The 22,631-nt window shown below is 35.0% G+C and overlaps 2 protein-coding genes across 3 annotated transcripts in view; both read right to left on the bottom strand.

Moving 5' to 3' along the window:
• The window catches only part of LOC102606924 (glutathione S-transferase zeta class-like), a 102,845-nt gene that overhangs the window by 68,671 nt on the left and 11,543 nt on the right, over positions 1-22,631 (bottom strand). The window lies entirely within an intron of this gene.
• Positions 6,653-8,422, bottom strand: LOC127902081 (putative disease resistance protein At3g14460). Of its 2 annotated transcripts, none has more exons than XM_052440523.1 (2): positions 7,298-8,422; positions 6,653-6,965 (listed from the first exon to the last, which is right to left on the bottom strand). In XM_052440523.1, the coding sequence occupies exons 1-2, from the start codon at positions 8,269-8,271 to the stop codon at positions 6,869-6,871; spliced, it is 1,071 nt and encodes a 356-aa protein (XP_052296483.1). In that variant the 5' UTR covers positions 8,272-8,422; the 3' UTR covers positions 6,653-6,868. The 2 variants fall into 2 exon arrangements, with proteins under 2 accessions (XP_052296483.1, XP_052296484.1); XM_052440524.1 differs by having other exon boundaries at positions 6,657-6,965; positions 7,439-8,422.

Below are 22,631 nucleotides of genomic sequence, written 5' to 3'. Positions count from 1 at the left end.
TTGTAAAGCTTGTTGACAGATTCAGGCAGAGTTCTAATCTCAGTTCCAGACAGGTTAAGGTACCTAAAATACCTCAAATCACCAATTGAATCCGGTAGCTCATCGATGCGATATCCACGCAGAGAGAAGACCCTCAATCGTTGGAGTTTGAACAACTCAGTAAGAATGCTAGGAGCCAAGTATCCATGCAAACTATTCGACAACATTACTGGTAAAAAAGTTCGCAAATGTTGGATATCATACAATTTCTCAAACCTTTGAACGCCATCATAATCTCCACGAATGTACGACAGATGACGAAGATTTCTAGAAAAACATTGTTGCTTGTTAACCTCCGAGGTATACTCCAGTGTGAAGTATGTCTCCCCTGCAGCCCAACGGGCAAGGTCGTTGATAAGATCGTGCATAACAAATCGTGATATATTGTTGCTCGATTGCTGGAAAAAAGATCTTCCACGTAGCTCTTGAAAGAACTTTCGACCTAGATCTTCGTTAGGATTCCCACTCTCTTTATGATCCAAGAAACCCGAAGCACACCATAATAAAATTATCTCCTCCTCTTCAAATTCATAATCCTTTGGAAACAATGAGCAGTATGCAAAGCACTGTTTCAAAGGTGCCGAAAGATAATAGTAGCTCACTCTAAGCGCCGGTATAATGTCACATCTCTCTTCTGGTAAATTCCATATCTTGCAACTGAGCAAATCTTCCCAATCACTTCGGTCACATTTACCACGTAAAAGTCCTCCAAGTGTTTGCGCTGCCAAGGGCAAGCCATCGCATTTGGCCACTATCTTCTTGCCAATTTCCTCCAATAACTTATCTGACCCCAAAGAATGTTGAGCAACTACAGCTAGACAATCATCAATTGACAACTTTTTTAATTGATAAGCTGAGGCAGTTCCCATGATGTCTGCAACCTCTTGATTACGAGTTGTGACAATAATCTTACTTCCCGGTGCTCCAGCTTCAAACGGACGGCTGAGGCGAACCCAATCATTGTAATTCTCATTCCAAACGTCGTCTAAAACAAGCAAAAATTTCTTTTGAGATAACTTCTTCTTCAGCTCCTCTTGAAGCAAATTTAAATCACTGTCATCAATAGTCTGCTTGGTAACCGATCTTAGAATTGTTTTTGTTAGCCCCTTAACGTCGAAATCGTCAGAGACACAAGTCCATGCCTTGAGATCAAAATGATCCTGCACTCGCTTATCATTGTAGACAAGTTGAGCAAGAGTGGTTTTGCCCAGGCCGCCCATACCTATAATAGGAATAACAGAGAATCCACCATCGTTGCTTAAATCATCCCTCAACAGCAGTTCAACAACATCCTTCTTTTCTGTTTCCCTGCCATATACTTGGGCTTCAGTCACTAAACGGGTTGTCTCTAGCCTTTTCCTGGCTTTTTTGGACCCTCCAGCTGAACTTACGTTCAAACCCAGCGAGTCTTTCTGTGTTACAATATCTTGAAATCTGTCGTTGATCTCTTTGATTTTGGACATCAAGGCATAATCGAACTGGATCGATTGTGGAGTAAAAGTGGTGCAACAAGTAGGAATGAGCTTCCGAACCTTACTTGTTCTTGTACGACTGCTACTGGGTTGATCATGAGCGGCAGCTGGTTCTCCATTTCCAAGCAGCAACCTCCTCCGGAAAGCCTCAGTTTGAAACTCATCCAACAAGTCTTCAACATCATAAGCCAAGTTCTGAAGATCGCCAAGCCACAACTTCACAGACCAATCAGTCGTCCTCTTCTCCTCAGCATCATCAAGCACCGCCTTGATCTTCAAAAGCATCGTCTTCCACTTCATTAGATCCGCCCGGATTTGATCTTGGCGTGGAAACAACCGAATCCCCACTGAAGCTAACTTGTTGACCAGCAAATCAACGGACGCCGTAAGGATTGCCTCTCCGATGATTGACATTTTTTTTTTTGGGACAAAGAAAGAAACAGAATGAATTTAGCGGCCGAGTAAAAGAAAAAGCTTACTTTGTGTTGAAGAAGACGACACCTATTACATCTAAAATGCGACGTGTCTTCCACTCCACTCTTATCTATTCTAGACGTGTCTGCAACTTTAATTTTCCTTTTTATTCTATACTTTATTCCGATAAGCCTCCATCTTCAATAAAAGCGATGCCTAACCAGGGCCCCACTACCAGACACCCGACTCCTTTTTTCAATTTAAAATACGGAAAATTAGAGGACAATTAATTTTAAATTATTGTATTATAAAAAAAATCATAATTCTTTTATACATCTTAATTTCACAATACCTACACTTCACCTCCCAAATCGTTAGCATCCAGTTAGAAAATTAATAAAATTATAGTAAATTAATTATTTTATAACATAGAAAAACATAAAAAAAATTACCAGTCAGACACTTTAAATTTATTATGTTATTAAAAATATTAAAAACTTTAATAAAATTTAACTTTTTAATTATGAAATCAAATTTAAGAATTAAATTTAGCTTTCTTTATTTTTATTCCCTAATCTTTCAATTATTTTCTTGTTCAATAAAATAATTAATGTTTTAACTTAGTTATTCTTAGTGCAAGTGACATAGAGATAAAATATGTATTACGTTCAATGAAAGAAATATGTCAAATTCAATGTATAGACATTGATAAAAGATATAAATATAAGTCTAAAAAACTAATATTTTTATCTATGTAGCGCGTGGAATATGTAAAGTCATTTTAAATATCTAAACGTTTTATATTTTCTTTAATATTTTTCTCTCAATATAAATTTTATAGATACTATTCATTATATAAATTATTGTCCTAAACAATTTTAAAAATATATTTTATTCCATCTTAAACCTTCAATATAATATAGCATATATTTTTACAATATAAAGATAATTATTATTATGTGAAGACAAGTTTCTTAAGACGGGATATGAGAAAATTATAACTTATTACAATTTATAGTTTATTCTTATTTTTGTAACTAACCCAAATTGGGACCATAATTTTTCATGACTATATTGAAGTTATTCCTATATAAAATATCATTATAGAGAGGTTTCACTGTAAATGTGCAAATTAAATTTAGTCAATTTTTGTGTTATAATTGTCACATTTGCAATATAATCGTTTGCTCTTTTTGTTAATAATTTAGCACCATGACCATTAAAATTTTATAAATAACCCAATCGGCATTAACAATTTATAAGAGAGATGAAAGTATCAATTTTCTTTATAGTAATTCTACAGCAAAATCATACGAACAAATGTATTTCAAGTTTCAAGTTCAATAATTAAGATACGTTTAATTTGGAAGTATATTGCGTCAAATATACAGAAAAATGGACAAATTGCTGGACTTTTTTCAAATTTCCACTTATTTTCAAAAGCAATACAAATCGCTTTCCATGTTTTGAAACATTTTACACAATCAAGTACTTTGACTGAGAAATTAATAAATTGGATGAGGCGTGCTAACTGCTGAGGAGAGTCTCTTGCGTCTACGACTGTCTTGACCGCTATCTTCTTTAGTAATTTCCTTGTCATGTGACAAGATGTAATTTCTTTTTTAATGATTTAAACTGAGGTAACATTTATTTATTTTAAGTTTGAATTTGAATATAAATATTTAAATGACATGTTTATTTCTTTAATTATCTAAATATAAATATTATCTTATTTGTTTTTATAAATAAAAATCTTAAATATTTGACATTTGTATCCTTACAAGTTAAAAGAACAAAGAGATTAATTTTGTAGTTAAAAAAAATGAATATATTAAATAGAGATATTTTTAAAAATAATATTTACTTTCTATTAAGATATTTTCTCATTCAAATAAAAGTTACATAAATTTATTTTTTTATTCATATATAAATATCTAAAAATTATACATAAATTATAAAAAAAATTAAAATTAATAAAATTTTAGATTTTAGATGTTCAACTAACAAATAAATATGTTTTAGTGGAGACATTGCTCATTACAATATACAAGCAAGCCAAAAAAAAAAAAGGAAAAAAAAGGCTATAAATATGTTTTAGCAACTAATTACATGTCCATGACAGCTACATGACAGTAAACAATGATACTACTGACAGTGCTAATTAATTTAGAAACAATAACGATACTTCTTACCGTGCTAATTTATGATTTAATCATCCAAAATTAAGATAACTCTAAATAATGCTACAATTTTAAATCATATCCCAAGGCAAGAGATTTCATCTTAAGTTTAACGAAAATTCATGTATTGAATAAGATGATTAAATAAGTAATTTTCTTTTAAACATTCCTACTTCGTTTAAGTCAATTTTTTTGGTTAGAAAAAGAAAATTCAGATTTTCTGCAGAATCAAAGATCAAAGGAGTAATCGAACCGAATCGATTGTGGAGTAAAAGTGGTGCAGCAAGAAGGAATGAGCTTCCGAAGCTTACTTGTTCTTGTACCACTGCTGCTGGGTTGATCATAAGCAGCAGCTGGTTCTCCATTTCCAAGCAGCAACTTCCTCCGTAAAGCCTCAGTTTGGAACTCATTCAACAAGTCTTCAACGTCGTAAGCCAAGTTCTGAAGCTCGCCAAGCCACATATTCACAGACCCATGAGTCCTCTTCTTCTCCTCAGCATCATCAAGCACCGCCTTGATCATCACCAACATCCTCTTCCACTTCAATAGATCGGCCTGGATTTGCTCTTTGCGTGCAAATAACCGAATCCCCTCTGAAGCTATCTTCTTGACCAGCAAGTCAACGGACACCGTAAGAATTGGCTAGGGATGGCAATGGGGTAGATATGGATTGGATCTACTCTGCTCCAAATCTAAATCTATAATAAAAATCAAGATTCGTATCTGCTCCAGATCCGTTATGAATTCATATTTTTCGCTGCATATCTATAATAAAAATTAAGATTCGTATCTGCTCCAGATCCGTTATGAATTCATATTTTTCGCTGCATATCCAGATTCAAAAAAATAAATAAATATCTATATCTGCTTCAAATTCGAAAAAAAAAAATCTAAATATGTTCTAGATCCGTCATAAATTCTAAAATTCAATAATAAAAAAGTAATAATTTTTTAGATTGAAAATTGAAGGGTAAAATGTATTGATAACAAATAAATTATATAATTTTTCTCAAAAATATAATAAATATTGTAACTTATTATACCAAAACAACAAATAAGAAAGATAATAAAATAGCATTCAGAAGTAATTGTAGGAGTAAAATTAATCTAATATTCTATTGTCTCATTTATCATTCTAATATCCACGATGCACATATCCTCATTCCTAAAACATTAGATAATGATATATAAATTAAATATGATTTATATTCAGTCCTTTATTATTTTTATTATGACCATATTTGACTAAATATATGAATAACTATATTCCTTAAAAATTATTTGGCCAATATAATAAAATAAATTACCAGATTATATTACTTGACTTGCAATTTGAATATTGCATGTACATGCTTTGAGGCTGACTGACCTTTAAATTTATAAAACTAACATTTAAGTTTTAAGAGTTTAAATGCATGGTAAATACTACTAATATGTTATGAATAAAATTTATTATCATTATAATTCTGTTAAGAAACTTTTAAAATAAAATAAAATTAAAAGATGAGTGGATATGAATATGAATTTAGATATTAAGATAGATCCAGATCTGTTCCAGATCCATCGTTGATCCGCACATCGATATCCAAATTTGATTCAAATCCATTTTAAACCGATTCAAATCTGATCTAATTAGATTTAAGTCACGTGAATTTTGGATCAGATTTAATCCATTGCCATCCCTAGAATTGCCTCTCCGATGATTTGACATTTTTTTTTATTTTATTTTTCTTGGACAAGGAAAGAGACAGAATGAATTCAACAGCCGAGTAAAAGAAAAAGCTTACTTTGTGTTGAAGAAGACGACAGAAGGTTCAAAGCCTATTACATCTAAAATGCGACGTGGCTTCCACTTTACTCTTCTTTATTCTAGACGTGTCTTCAACTTGAATTTTGGCCTTTTTATTCAGTAGTTTACTTTATTCCAAGAAGCCTCATTTTCAATGAAAGTGATACCGTAACCGGAGCCCCATCACCAGACACCTAACTCCTTTTTTCAATTTAAAATGCAGAAAATTACCGGCCAATTAATTTTAAATTATTTTATTATAAAAAAATATCATAAGTTATATCCTTCATACATCTTAATTTCAGAATAGGTATCGTTCACCTACGAAATCGTTAGCGTTTATTAGAAAATTAATAGGATTATAGTAAAATTATTATTTTACCGTTGAAATTCAATTTAACATAGAAAAGACATAAGAAAATTATCAATTAAATACTTTAAATTTATTATGTTATCAAAAATATTACAAAAATTTAATAAAATTTAATTTTTTAATTATGAAATCAAATTTAAGGATTGAATTAAGCTTTCTTTATTTTTATTCCCTACTCTTTCAATTATTTTTCTTGTTCAATAAAATAATTTAATCAACTAAAAATAACTAGCAAATATATAAAGAATTATTCTATAAATCTTATAAAATCTCAATAATAACCTCAATTAAAAAATTTTATTTGTTTATTTTTTTTCTTTTATAACTCCTAGTATCAATTTCTTACTTTCTATAAAGCCAATCTCTCTCTAAAAAAACTGTACTTCATTCTAATTTCATGTAAATCCCAATTGTTAGAATAAAATTAAAAATATGCTCTCGACAAACGGAATTATCCCAGTACCGGCTCTTCCATTTTGCTCCCGGTAAAGTTATCGGCAGGAAGTGACGGCAATGGGACAGCTGTCTTGCCTGATGCGGAGGTGATGGTTTGCGGAGGAGCACCGGCGGTTGCATTTATCAAGTCCGATAAGGAGAGTGTTTACGTTGAAGCGTCGAGGACTTGTGGCAGATTGAAAGTGACCGACAAGAATCCCGTTTGGTCAATGGAGTTCATGCCAATGCCACGTGTCATTATTCTGCATAGGATGAAAATGAAATTTCAACTGAGACTGCTATAAGATATACACAACACCCAAGAATTAATACATTCCAGTCCCGTCCTCATGTGTTTAGCAATCAAAATCAATTTACAGTACAAGAACATTCTATTAAGACACAAGGTATGTGGATTAACAAGTGCCAATATGGTCCTATGTCCTGTCTGCACATTTTTTCTATCAGTGGACACTTCTTGATCTCTAATCGCAAAAGTGAGGCAGGCAGGCCCTTTTCTGGAAAGTATTTCAGCTTCGGACAGTTTGTAAGTTTCAATGAAGTGAGGTTTTGATCACAAATTGAAGAAGATAACCTTTCTAGATTTGGAAAATTGAAAATCTCAAGTTGGGTTAGACAAGCAGGAAGCGTGGTTCCTAATCTGATGTCCTCTAATGGAAATGACACCATATCCTCATCACATCCACTGATTGCAAGTCGTCGAAGAGAGGTGTACCTGTGAAATCCCCCCAGCTGCATCAATGACTTCCAAATCTTCATACCATCGATTTCAAGTGAATGAAGGTTGGTCGGAAACAAACCATCCTCTGTGAAACATAACAAGCTTGGAACACCTCCTATTGTTAAATATTGAAGAGAGCTCAGATTGTGCATCCCTTCGGGTAAGGCCTCTAATTTCTTACACCCATATATCACGAGCCTCTTCAGTTTTGCAGAAAGTAATCCTCCTTCAGGAAAGGACACAAGATTTTCACAATCCTGTATATCAATCTCTTGAAGGTGCCAGAGCTTATGCAAACCATGGGGTAACATTTTAAGATTTTCACAAGAGACAATCTCAATCACTTCAAGAGATATCTTGTTGTCCAACCTTTCTACTATTGACTCTAGCTTTGAACAATGCCAAATACTAAGGAACTTAAGAGCCTGGGGTAGATTGCCAACTACAAGGTAGTCAAGTGCAGCACGTAATTCATTTTTTGAAATTAAACACGTGAGAGATGGACAACTGTGAATTTCTAGACATTCAAGGAGAGAGGTGTGCCTCCTGCTGCTGTGGATGCCCTCTTCCGCAGTCAAAGTCCTTAAATTATCGCAATTGTAGATCTCCAGCTGCTTAAGGCTTGGTGGAAGCTGAACTCCAGCAATATATGTCAACAAATGGCAATGTCTAATATCCAATATCTCAAGAGATGAATTGTTGTCAAGCATCCATGCCTCAGGTAAGAATTTCAGTGCACCGCTATCCCAAATTGAAATTACCCTCAACTGGGAGGGTAGAACAGCCTCCGGAAAGGAAACAAGGGAACTGCAGTTGTGGATTCGCATCTCTGTCAAAGAACTAAGGCTGAGCAATGATTTTGGTAGCTTCTCAAGGTCTTGGCAATTTATCAATTCTAGATGCTCAAGTCTGAATGACAACCCAAACTGCCATTGATCTTCTTCTTCCTATGCCACCAAGAATTGAAGTTTGGGACACCTTTCAATCTTCAACCTTTTGAGGGTAGCAATGTCTTGTAGTAGTTGAGTCTCATTCTGCCATATATATGAAAGCCCATCAATAATAATACTGATATCCAATTCGTCCAATTTTGGTAACTGTAACTTCAATGGCCCTCCAAGAAACATTTGATTTGAAATATCTTTATAAAGTTGTGACTCACAATCAGTTGTGCTTCTCCACACAACCTTTTTACATCTATCAATTCTTAATTTGCAAAGAGCTGGAAGACTTGTAACTGAAACTAACAATTCCTAACAATTTTGAACGACAAGTATATCCAATAAAGTAAGATGTGTTGGCAATGTTCCCTGCAGTTTAGAACATCTTACAATATGAAGCTCTCTCAATTTCGGAAAGCCTTCAATTTCTTGACTACATCCATGAGGAATCCACTCTTCCCATTCTTGCATCTCTGCAAAATGAAGAGTCTCCAAGCATGGAAAAGGAATTGGGGAATCATTGCCATAGAACTCTGAACCCAATCTCTTTACTCTACTCATTCCACGTACCTCAAGGTGCTTTAGAGAGGGTAGTTGCCCGACGGATGGCATGGAAGTACACATGCTACAATCTTGAAATTTTAGGGTCACTAAATTTGAGAATAAGGAATATCCTAACCAAGTTGGAAATTTTTTACCTCCAAAGCCACTGATGCAAAATTGTTCCAAACTTCTATGAGGTTTTAGCATGTCAAGCACGCCCTTTTCAGTTTGTGCCTCCCTTGAAGACAAACCATTGGTACTGCGTGTCCATTCAAGCATTAACACTTTTAGGTTCTTCTTTCCATCCAATTGAGCCTCCATGGCATCACCAACGTATTTGACGTTCTCCAATTTTGAAATGTTAAGTGTCCCACAAAGATGCGTCAACAACTTTAGCTCTCGCAACCCAGAACCACTGTCTTTTCCTACAACAAAATTACACAACGTCAGGAGACAAGTCAACTTGCCAATTCCTAGTGGCATTTCCTCCAATGAATCTGTATTTGAATTATTGAGATGATGCAATTTGATGAGATTTCCCATGTCTGCACACTTCTTCTTCAGTTCTCGACAGCCCTCCAACAGAAGGGTGTGCAGATTGTAAAGCTTGTTGACTGATTCAGGCAGAGTTCTAATCTGAGTTCCAGATAGGTTGAGGTACCTTAAATAACTCAAATCACCAATTGAATCTGGCACCTCGGAGATCAAATATCCACGCAGAGAGAAGACCCTCAAGCGTTGGAGTTTGAGCAACCTAGGAAGAATGCTACGAGCCAAGTATCCAGGCCGGCTACTTAACAACGTTACTGGTAAAAGAGTTCGCAAATGTTGGATATCGTACAAGTCCTCAAACCTTTTAACACCATCGTAATCTCCACGAATGTACGATAGATGATGAAGATTTCTTGAAAAACTTTGTTGCTTGTTAACCTCTGAGATATACTCCATTCTGAAGTACATTTCCCCAGCAGCCCATTGAGCAAGGTCATTGACGAGGTCGTGCATCACTAATCGTGATTTATTGTTGCTTGATTGCTGGAAAAAAGATCTTGCACGTAGCTCTTGAAAGAACTGTCTACCTAGATCTTCACTAGGATTCCCACTCTCTCCGTGATCCAAGAAACCCGAAGCACACCATAATAAAATTATCTCCTCCTCTTCAAATTCGTAATCCTTTGGAAACAATGAGCAGTATGCAAAGCATGGTTTCAAAGTTGGAGGAAGATAATAATAGCTCACTGCAAGGGCTGGTATAATGCGACATCTCTCTTGTGGTAATTCCCATATCTTGCTACTGAGCACATCTTCCCACTCACGTCTGTCATGTTTTCCACGTAAAAGTCCTCCCAGTGTTTTTGCTGCCAAGGGCAAGCTTGCATTTGATCACTATCTTCTTGCCAATGTCCTCCAATGACTTATGTGAACTGAAATCTCTCGTCCCCAAAGAGTGCTGAGCAAACACGGACAGACAATCCTCAGTTGACAAGTTTTTCAATTCATAAGCTTGATCCGGGCCTCATGATTTTTGCAACCTCTTGATTGCAAGTAGTGACAACAATCTTACTTCCCTGTGCGCCAGCTTCAAATGGAAGGCTGAGGTCAACCCAATCATTGTAATCCTCATTCCAAACGTCGTCTAAAACTAGCAAAAACTTCTTTCCAAACAGGTGTTTCTTCAATTTCTCTTGAAGCAAATTTAAGTCCTGATTATCCACATTCTCGTCAGCAGCAATGGAAATTAGGATTGATTTTGTAAGCCTGAAAACATCAAAATCATCAGAGACGCAAGTCCATGCCTTGAGATCAAAATGACCCTGCACTCGATCTTCATTATAGACAAGCTGAGCAAGAGTGGTTTTGCCCAGCCCGCCCATACCTATAATAGGAATAACAGAGAATCCACCATCATTTCTTGAATCATCCTTCAACAACAATTCAACAATTTCCTTCTTTTCTGTTTCCCTGCCATAGACCTTGGCTTCATTCACCAAAGAGGTTGTGGGTAGTCTTTGCCTGTCTTTTTTGGACCCTCCAGCTGAACTTTCTTTCAAATCTAGCAAGTTTTTCTGTGTTACAATATCTTGAAATCGGTCGTTGATTTCTTTGATTTTGGACATCATGGCGTAATCGAACTGAATCGATTGTGGTGTAAAAGTGGTGCAGCAAGTAGGAATGAGCTTCTGATACAACCACTGCACAGCCGATTGCTCAAGCTAGGCCTAAGAGACAGCCTAAAATTCCCTTCAAGCTTCAAGATTTTGTGCGGGAATGATGGTGCAACCGATTACAGCACTTAGATACTCTTCAAGATATTATGCTGAATTTGTTATTTACTATTATTGCAATTATGCTTTGCTGTGCTGTCAAGTTTGTTAGAAAGAATATTGTGCTGTCAAGTTTGTTGAAGAAAATATTGTGCTGTAAAGTTTGTGCTGTGAATATGTTTTGTCTGTAGCTCTCTTGGAGGAGTATTTAAGGAAATGAATGAACAAGAAAAAAAGGGAGTTCCCTGAATCCAAAAATACAAATCCTCTATTTCTCTAATTTCTCTAGTCTCTACTCTTTACCCTTCTATTTCTGGAGGACTCCACCCTCTAAAGTGGAAACGAAATTCCCAGAACTTGCTGCAGCTAACAATCAAGCCTACCATTTGGTGCTTTCGTTGAGAGATGGCAAACGAGGGTATGCAAACACGATATCGAGCCCTTGAAGAACAGGTTACACAACTCAAAGAATCGACCCAAAAATCCCTTGAAGACCTACGCCAAATCATAATACAACAGCAGCAGATTAACCAAAGTTCACAACAAAACCTACAAGGTGCACAGCAAGCACTACAAAACTCTATAGCAGAGCTTGCTGCCAGAGTTACCATGATGGCACCCTCTCAGATTGGGTCCTCCACAAACCCACCAGCCTCTGCACCACCTACGCCACAAAACACACCACCTATACAAGCTCAACTACAACCCACACAAAGCACAAGATCTATACGATGTGATCTATCAACATTTGATGGATCTAACCCCTTAGATTGGATATTTCAAGCTGAAAAATACTTTTCTTTCTATGAAACCCCAGAGGAGCAGCGGATTGACATCGCCAATTTCTATATGACTGGCCAAGCACTCTCTTGGTTCCAATGGATGCACAAGAATCAACAATTATCTTCTTGGGCAGCTCTCACCCGAGCTATTGAAAGCAGGTTTGGCCCTTCCTCCTATATTAATCACAGAGCCACTTTATTCAAACTTACCCAAACAAGCTCTGTAGAGGCTTACCAATCAGCCTTTGAAAACATCTGCAACAGAGTCACCAACCTTCACCCAGATGCCATTTTAGATTGCTTCATCTCAGGTTTAAAACCAACCATTCAGAATGAGTTAGCTATTCACAAACCTTCTAACCTTCCTGATGCAATTGCTTTAGCCAAATTGATTGAAGATAAATTGCTGTCCTATAACCAAAAACCCATTTCATGGAAATCATCCAATACACCAATACCCATACCTACACGCAACGAAACAAATATACGGCCAGACCCACGGCCCCCACTTTTACCCCTCCCACCACCAAACCCATCAAACCCACCAAAGACAGCCCTTCCTATTCGTCGTCTCACGACTGCCGAAATGCAAACCCGTCGTGCCCAAGGCTTGTGCTTCAATTGCGACGAACGATTCAAGCCCGGTCATCGTTGTCGCACTCGCCCTTTTCTGTTATTGTTGACAGAGGAACCATCAGAAAGTTTTCAAGAAGAAGAAATATTGGTGGAGGATACGGTGTCTACCGAAGAAACAGCAAATCCAAGCCCCGAAATTTCTTTTCATGCTTTGATTGGAACAACTGGTCCCCAAACCTTCAGACTCAGTGCTAAAATTAACAATCAACCTTTATCAGTATTAATTGACACTGGGAGTACACATAATTACCTCCACCCGCGGTTGGCTCACTTCCTTCATTTGGCTATCGAGAAGACAATGACGTTTTTGGTAGCTGTCGGCAATGGGGAACGGATTCGTAGCGAGGGTCACTGTTCGAAAGTTAAATTCGAGATGCAGGGTGTTGAATTTAAAGCTGACTTTCATATACTAGATTTTTGTGGAGCTGATGCTGTTTTAGGAGTACAATGGCTGGAGAAGTTGGGGAAAATTATCACTGATCACAAAGCCCTAACTATGGAATTTACATATAAAGGGCAGCCTATTAAACTTGAAGGAGCTCAAAACATTCGGCCCCACCCCATTCCTATATCCTTCCACCAACTAAAAAGACTACAACAGACTACCTCAATAGCTCAGTACTTCCGTTTAGAACTCGAACCAGGCAGTCCACCTTCGACCCAAAATATTCACCAATCCATGGATTCTACTCTTCACCAAGATTTCCTAACACTACTAAGCCAATATCCAGCTGTTTTTAGCATCCCAAAAGGCCTTCCACCTAATAGACCCCTCAACCACAAAATCACTCTTCTCCCACAATCTACTCCTGTGAATGTTAAACCATACCGCTACCCACATTACCAAAAAAATGAAATCGAGAGGCAAGTTCAAGAAATGCTTCAAGATCAAATTATACAACCTTCCACCAGCCCATTCTCCTCACCCGTCCTCTTGGTTCGCAAAAAAGATGGGACATGGCGATTTTGTGTCGATTATAGAGCTCTAAATGCCATCACTGTCAAGGATCGATTTCCAATACCTACAGTGGATGAATTACTAGATGAATTACATGGGGCCATCATCTTTTCAAAGATTGATTTACGGAGTGGGTATTTCCAAATTCGAATCCACCCACCCGACATTCCAAAAACTGCATTTCGAACACATGAAGGTCATTACGAGTTTCTCGTAATGCCCTTTGGGCTGTCCAATGCCCCCTCCACATTTCAAGCCACAATGAACTCTATTTTCAAACCTTATCTTCGTAAGTTTATTCTAGTTTTTTTTGACGACATTCTTGTTTACAGCCGATCCCATGAGGAACACCTTTACCATCTCAAAATTGTTCTCCAGCTGCTCCATCAAAACCAATTGTACGCTAAGTTATCCAAGTGCAGTTTCGGCCAAGCTAAACTAGAGTATCTCGGCCATTTTGTTTCAGCCCAAGGAGTGAGTGTTGATCCCACCAAAATTCAAGCTGTCTTAAATTGGCCTAAACCAAAAACAATTGCTGCTGTGAGGGGTTTCCTGGGACTCACAGGATATTACCGACGTTTTGTAAAGGGGTATGCCCAAATTACAAGCCCATTAACTGATTTGCTTAAGAAGGACGGATTTGACTGGGGTGAAGCAGCTGACTTAGCTTTTGAGCGTCTCAAACGTGCTCTGACTGAAGTTCCTATCTTAGCCTTACCAGATTTTTCCAAAGTCTTTGCAGTGGAAACGGATGCCTCTGGCCTCGCTGTGGGTGCGATTCTCTCCCAAAATCGACATCCAATAGCTTATTTCAGTAAGAAGTTGCCACCAAGACTTCAATCTGCATCTGCGTATAGTCGTGAGATGTATGCAATCACAGCAGCAGTTCGACGATGGCGACCATATCTCTTGGGCCGACCTTTCACCATATTCACTGATCATAAAAGCCTTAAGCAACTCCTTACACAAACGATACAGACACCAGAGCAGCAAACTTGGTTGACAAAGCTGTTAGGGTTTGAATTTACAATTGAGCATAAGGCCGGGGTGGAAAATAGTGGACCCGATTCTCTTTCACGATGGACAAGTGAAGCACAAGGTAATCTGATGTCAATTTCAGTCACTACTAGCACTTTCCTAACTGAAATTCGAGATGCCCTTGCTTTGGACGACACGGCCCAACAACTTCTGCAGTCAATTGAGAAAGGGGTTTGCACAGATAATAATTTTTCTATTCAACAAGACTTACTTTACCATCAGGGTAGAATTTTTGTTCCTAACAGTATGAAGCTCAGAAAACGCCTTCTAAACCTATTCCATGGCTCGGTGATTGGCGGGCATTCTGGGGAACAAAAGACTTATGCTCGATTATCAGCAAATTTTTATTGGCCGCAAATGCGCCGAGAGGTACAGCAACATGTTCGTGAATGTTCAATTTGTCAGCAAACCAAACCAGAAAACTTTTGTTCCAAGGGGCTTTTACAACCGCTGCCCATACCATCCAGAGTCTGGGAAGACATTTCAATGGATTTCATTACTTCTTTACCACAATCAAACGGTAAGACAATTATTTGGGTCATTGTTGATAGACTGTCCAAGTATAGTCATTTTTGTGCCTTGCCGGAGGGAGTTACTGCACCGAAATTGGCTGAATATTTTGTTCGTGAGTACGTTCGACTTCATGGATTCCCTAGATCCATTGTTACTGATCGTGATCCTCTGTTCATTAGTGAATTTTGGCGAGAACTATTTAAATTGCAGGGAACGGAGTTACGGCCTAGCACTGCTTATCACCCGCAAACTGATGGGCAAACCGAAGTGGTCAACCGTTGTCTCGAGACATACTTGCGAGCATTTACTGGAGACTATCCAAATAGATGGTCTGCAGCTTTACCATGGGCCGAATATTGGTACAATACCAGTACACACAGCTCGACAGGATTTTCACCATTCCAAGTTGTCTATGGCAGGCCCCCACCACCTCTTGTAGGATATTCCGGCGAAGACACCCCTATTGATTCTTTAAACTCTGCATTATTGGATAGAGAAGCTCTATTGGCTACTGTCAAGCTGAACCTTCAGAGAGCACAGGAAAGAATGCGCATCCAAGCAAATCGTCATCGTCGCGATAAGGAGTTTGAGGTTGGTAACTGGGTTTATGTTAAGCTTCCACGTTATCGACAGTCTTCTCTTGCTCACCGTCTAAGTAACAAGCTTGCCAAGAAGTATTATGGTCCTTACCAAATAGCGGCAAGAGTTGGAAAGGTTGCATATCGCTTATTGTTACCACCTGAATCTCGTATCCATCCCGTGTTCCACATTTCAATCCTCAAGTTATGTCCAAACCCTGCTGAAGTTATTCCCGCCCACCCACCACCAACTGCAGAACCTTATTCCATACCTCTATACATTTTGGACCAGCGAACTATCAAGACAAATAAGCAAAGGGTCAAGCAAGTCTTAGTGCAGTGGTCTAACACGACACCTGATGAAGCTACATGGGAGAATTGGGAACCTTTCCACGCCACTTTTCCTCATATTAGCCTTGAGGACAAGGCTCATTTCCATGAGGGTGGTAATGATACAACCACTGCACAGCCGATTGCTCAAGCTAGGCCTAAGAGACAGCCTAAAATTCCCTTCAAGCTTCAAGATTTTGTGCGGGAATGATGGTGCAACCGATTACAGCACTTAGATACTCTTCAAGATATTATGCTGAATTTGTTATTTACTATTATTGCAATTATGCTTTGCTGTGCTGTCAAGTTTGTTAGAAAGAATATTGTGCTGTCAAGTTTGTTGAAGAAAATATTGTGCTGTAAAGTTTGTGCTGTGAATATGTTTTGTCTGTAGCTCTCTTGGAGGAGTATTTAAGGAAATGAATGAACAAGAAAAAAAGAGAGTTCCCTGAATCCAAAAATACAAATCCTCTATTTCTCTAATTTCTCTAGTCTCTACTCTTTACCCTTCTATTTCTGGAGGACTCCACCCTCTAAAGTGGAAACGAAATTCCCAGAACTTGCTGCAGCTAACAATCAAGCCTACCAGCTTCCGAAACTTACTTGTTCTTGTACGACTGCTACTGGGTTGATCATGAGCCGCAGCTGGATCTCCATTTCCAAGCAGCAACATCCTCCGGAAAGCCTCAGTTTGAAACTCATCCAACAAGTCTTCAACATCAAAGCCAAGTTCTGAAGTTCGCCAAGCCACAACTTCACAATCTCATCAGTCCTCTTCTTCTCCTCAGCATCAGCAAGCACCGCCTTGATCTTCAAAAGCATCGTCTTCCACTTCATTAGATCGGCCCGGATTTGATCTTGGCGTGGAAACAACCGAATTCCCACTGAAGCTAACTTATAGACCAGCAAATCAACGGACGCCGTAAGGATTGCCTCTCCGATGATTGACATTTTTTTTCTTTTTGGCGCAAAGAAAGAAACAGAACTTTGAGTTTTGGAAAGCAAAATCAGAAAATTGAACAGTAAGCGTGGAGAGTCGAGCAAAATGAAAAAGCGTACTATGTGTTGTTGACGAGGAAAAGGGTTCAAGGCTTCAAGCCTATTACATCTAAAATGCGACGTGTCTTCCACTTTACTCTTCTTTAATCTAGACGCGTCTTCAACTTGATAAGCCTCATTTTCAATAAAAGTGTTATTATTTTTTTTTATTAAATGAGATTATTGTTTAGTTTATAATTTATATTATATGAAATTATAATTGATATTTATAAATCAGATTATTATTGAGATCAACTTACATCAATATTAATAAAATTTTACTCAAATTTTAACCCTTATAAATATTTAAAAAATATCTACTCCTCACTCATAAAAAAAAAAAAATCACATTCACTCAATTAATTAAAAAAAAAATCTCACAATACTTTTATGAAAATCCAAACGGCTAACCTCCAAATCCTGACCACTCGGACTGTGTCGAGTGGTTGTTCATCTTTATTCTATACTTTATTCCCATAAGCCTCATTTTTCAATAAAAGTGATACGGTAACCAGAGGCCCCACAATCGGACACCTGATCCCTTTTTTAAATTTAGAATGCGGAAACTTACCGGCCATTAATTTTAAATTATTTTATTATAAAAAAAAAATCATAATAACACTTTTAAATTACATCATTTATACGTCTTTCGGATCCGCCTATGTTGCAACGGTTGTAACATACTCCAGTTTTTGTCTTTTGTAATTTAACAAATACTAAATTTCATTGAGCTCTTTATATTCATTTTTATTCATAAAATACTAAGAAATAATATGATACTTTCTACTTACATACATCATTAAAATTCTAATTAACACCTCACACTCTTCATATTTATTATTTTTATAAATATTAAAATATTTATTTGGATTACATCCAAGACATATTAATCCACGTAAGACACTAATATCAACAAAAAGACAATAATACCCTTAAATTTATAAATTAAAAATAAAATTTAAGATTTTTTATCTCTTTCCTCTCGCCTTCATCTCCATCATCATCACTTCTCACATTCATCTTCTTCCATCATCATGATCTTTATCTCCATCTCCATCTTCATCTTCACATATTTTAAACTTAAGGAATATTAATGAAATGACATTAATTCCCCTAAATGTTCTAAAAATTTCATGGCAATCACTTCAATTCTAAACTCAAATCGACTGCTTCTGTCAAAAGGAATTGTAAATTGTTTTGATGGGGATCTTCTTCGTTACTATGTCATCAAATCCCTTAGTTTCAGATCCAGTATTCCAAATCCTGATCCCAAACTTATTTAGCCTTCAAGCTAAAACTTTTGTCATGAGCTCAACAACTCCAATTTTAACTAGCGATAATTCAAGATTCTCTTCCAATCTCAATTTCAAAGTCCAACAATCTGTATGAGTGATGATGGGTGGCCGTTCGTTTCCATTAATCTTGACAAATCCAAATCATTTGCAAGTTTTGGTTGTTGCTGCTCTCTTTTTCATTATGGTGGGGCTGTTCTTCTTGTTGTTGTTTAGTGGACAAATAATTGGTCTCTAGCAAAAGTTTTTGGATCTTAATCATTTACTAATAGAGACAACAAAATCGTTATTCGCTGGACATGACACTCAACATTAGAACTCTGATTATTCACTTGTGACAATAACGGCGTTGGAGGTGGTGGCTCAGCGCATGTAAGACGCTCCCATAGCCGATAAGTGGTTTTGTGGGGGAGATATTGTTTGTGTTGCTTGCGGTTTTTAAGCGATTTCAAACATGGTGGTGGGTCACGAAGGTTGATGGAGATGAGACTTAACAATAGCGTGCTTTTGTTGCTGGCTGTACTGGTTAACTCCATTTTCTTCCACCTTCGTCAAGAAGGATAATTTTATCTTTTTAAAACTCATGAACAAATTATAAATGAAAATAGTGTAAGGTGCTCAAGTAAATTTGACACTAATTAAATCATAAAAAACAAAAACAGGGGTATGCTACAACTGTTGCAACATAGGCGGACCCACATCTTAAGGAATTAATCATTCACCCACCAAATGGTTATCATCTGTTACAAAATTAATAAAATTATAATAAATTTATTATTTTATCGTTAAAATTCAATTTAATATAGAAAAACATAAGAAAATTATCAGTTATATATTTTAAATTTATCATGTTATTAAAAATACTATAAAAATTTAATAATTTTTAATTTTTAATTATGAAATCAAATTTAAGGATTGAATTTAGCTTTCTTTATTTTTATTCCCTAATCTTTAATTATTTTCTTGTTCAATAAAATAATTCAATTAACTAAAAATAAGTAGCAAATATATAAAGAATTATTCTATGCATCTTATAATTTGTGGCCAAAACATGACCTAAAATGCAGATTTTTAATGTTAATCTCAAACGAAAACCGTCAAGATTCTGATGATGTTGCTGATGATGGTATTTGTGCTACAGCAAATGGGTGTTCAAAGTTCTGTACAGTTTCATTGAGAAGGAGAAACAGTATTGGCAATGTTGGGTTTATTTCGTTTGTTAATAAATCAGCTCAAGCTTTGACAAATTTGGATTTAGGTAGGTGTAGTTTGATTAGTGATCAAGCTTTGGAAGCCGTTGAGACCGTAAGGATAATTGGGATTCTGAATTTAGATTGTTGTTCGTTAATTACCAAACCTTTTCTTAACCGGTTTCCCCGGTTTCTTTTACGAAAAACGTGGTCGTCTCTTGTGCATTGGATCACTTGTTTTTAAATCCAATCATTATATGAGATAAAGATAAAAAATATGGTATGGTATTAGAGTTGCATCATAACTGAATCCCATAAGTTATATTATTTACACGGACTTATCTATGATGCGACTATGGTACCATACCACTGTTACTTTCAGTCATTAGATCTCTTACTTTTAAATTTAATGATTATATATAATGGTTGAAAACAATTGTGATATGGTACCATAATTGCACCATAACTGAATCCCATTTATATATCTTAATTTCAGAATATGTATATTTCACCTACGAAATCGTTAGCATTTATTAGAAAATTAATAAGATTACAGTAAATTGATTATTTTGTTGTTGAAATTCAATTTAACGTAGAAAGACATAAAAAAAAATTAACAATAAGATATTTTTAATTTATTATATTATCAAAAATACTACAAAAATTTTAATAAAATTTAACTTTTTTAATTATGAAATCAAATTTAAGGATTGAATTTAGCTTTTTTTATTTTTGTTCCCTACTTTTTCAATTATTTTCTTGTTCAATAAAATAATTCAGTTAACTAAAAATAACTAGTAAATATATAAAGAATTATTCTATAAATCTTATAAAATCTCAATAATAACCTCAATTAATTTTTTTAATTTTAATTTTTTTTCTTTTATAACTCCTAGTATCAATTCCTTACTTTCTATAAAGCCAATCTCTCTCTAAAAAAAGTACTTTATTCTAATTTCATGTAAATCTCAATTGTTAGAATAAAATTAAAAATATGCTTTCCACTCGTCATGCATTCAATAATAAAATGATGAAATTAAGGATATATACTTACATATATCCTTAGAAATTAAAAATTAACTCTATTAAGTCACATGGTTTAATAGTATATTCACATCAAATTGTGTATTTTTATTGTCTTTAATTTATTTCTTAACTAAATAATTATTTTATACACACATAGAGAGAGGCGGAGCCTATGCCGAGTCTAGCCCAAGGAAAATTCTCTCATAGTCCCTTATATTTTATTTTTGTTTTTATAATAATAGAATTTTTATTTTTATTTTAACTATGTCCCTGATTTAATTTTTTTTTCAATTTGAGTTAGTGACTTATTTAAAAAAATGACCAAATTATATATTTATTGAATAAATTAAAATCATTAGGGAGGTAAAATGTTATTACTACTTTAACTTATTATAAAAATACTGTAACTGAAAGAAACGTATATCAAAATATTATAACTTCACCACTAGTATTATAGTAGAACCTCTCTATAGTGATATTTTATAATTAAAAATCCTTGTAGTGAAAAAATTCTAATCCTAATTTGGGCTAGTTATAATTAAGAATAAATTCTAAATTATAATAAGTTATAACTTTTCTAGATTTGCTCTAACGAAACTTGTTTTCCCTTAGTAAAAATTACTTATATGTTGTGGAAAAATATATGTTATATTATACTAAATGTTTAAGATATAAATATTTTTTAAAAGTTATTTCGGATAATGATTTATTATTTAGAGTTGTTACCACTAACCAAATCTTTATATAATATTTATAAAATTTATATTGCGAGAAAAATAATAAAGAGAATACAAATATTTATACTTTTAAAATGATTTTGCATATTCCCGACACTACATAGATACATGCATTAATTTTTTAAAATTATATCTAGTTCTTTTATCAATGTCTATACATTGAATTTTATCAATGTCTAAATTACTATAATATATTATGTGAAGACAAGTTTCTTAAGACGAGATATGAGAAAATCATAACTTATTACAATTTATAACCCAAATTGAGGTCATAATTTTTCACGACTATATTGAAGTTATTCCTATATAAAATACTATTATAGAGAGGTTTCACTATACTTGTACAAATTAAATTTAGTCAATTTTTGTGTTATAATTGTCACATTTGTAATCTAATCGTTTGCTCTTTTTGTTAATAATTTAGCACCATGACCATTAAAATTTTATAAATAACCCAATTGGCATTAACAATTTGTATGAGAGATGAAAGTGTCAATTTTCCTTAAGAGTAATTCTACAGCAAAATCATACGAACAAGTGTCTTTCAAAGTTTCAAGTTCAATAATAAGATACGTTTAATTTGGAAGTATATTGCGTCTACGACTGTCTTAACTGCTATCTTCTTTAGTAATTTCCTTTTTATGTGACAAGATGCAATTTATTTTTCAATGATTTAAACTGAGGTAACATTTATTTATTTATTTAAGTTTGAATTTGAATATAAATATTTAAATAACACGTTTATTTTTTTAATATATAAATATAAGTAGTATCTTATTTATTTTTATAAATAAAAATTTTAAACATAATATTTAACATTTGTATCCTTATAAATCAAAAAGAATAAAGGAATTAATTTTGAAGTTTAAAAATGTATATATTTAATAGAGATATTTTTAGAAATAATATTTATTTTTTATTACGATATTTTCTCATTCAAATAAAAGTTACATAAATTTATTTTTTTATTTATATGTAAATGTCTAAATTATATTTAGAAAAAGAAAATTCAGATTTTCTGCAGCTTGTGAAACCGCGAAAGTTCGGGCTAGCTAATTTCTACCACACTTTTCTTCCATGGTAAGACTTTTTACATCTGTATATATGCTTATGAAATGGATGATCGAAGGAATTGACTTTCATGATTTGAGCGAATGTTATAACTTATACCAGTGTGATTTGTAAGTGATTAATTTAGAATTTCAACGCAGCGTGATATTGTTGTTCGTGCTAACAGTCTTACAACACTTTTGTGTGATCATTTTTAGGACCAATCCTTCACGCTCGTGACTTTACAAATGCAAAAATAAAGTTACAAAAC

This window comes from Citrus sinensis, chromosome 5 (genome assembly GCF_022201045.2).
Source record: "Citrus sinensis cultivar Valencia sweet orange chromosome 5, DVS_A1.0, whole genome shotgun sequence".
Taxonomy (NCBI): Eukaryota; Viridiplantae; Streptophyta; class Magnoliopsida; order Sapindales; family Rutaceae; genus Citrus; species Citrus sinensis.
Note: the sequence above shows the minus strand (reverse complement) of the source record. Positions and strands in the feature narration are given on the sequence as shown.

Coding starts and splice junctions, on each gene's coding strand:
- LOC127902081 (XM_052440523.1), bottom strand. CDS start 8,271: ATGCGAATCCACAACTGCAGTTCCCTTGTTTCCTTTCCGGAGGCTGTT. Junction 6,966..7,297: donor AATTTTCCAAATCTAGAAAG/GTTATCTTCTTC, acceptor CATCCTATGCAG/AATAATGACACGTGGCATTG.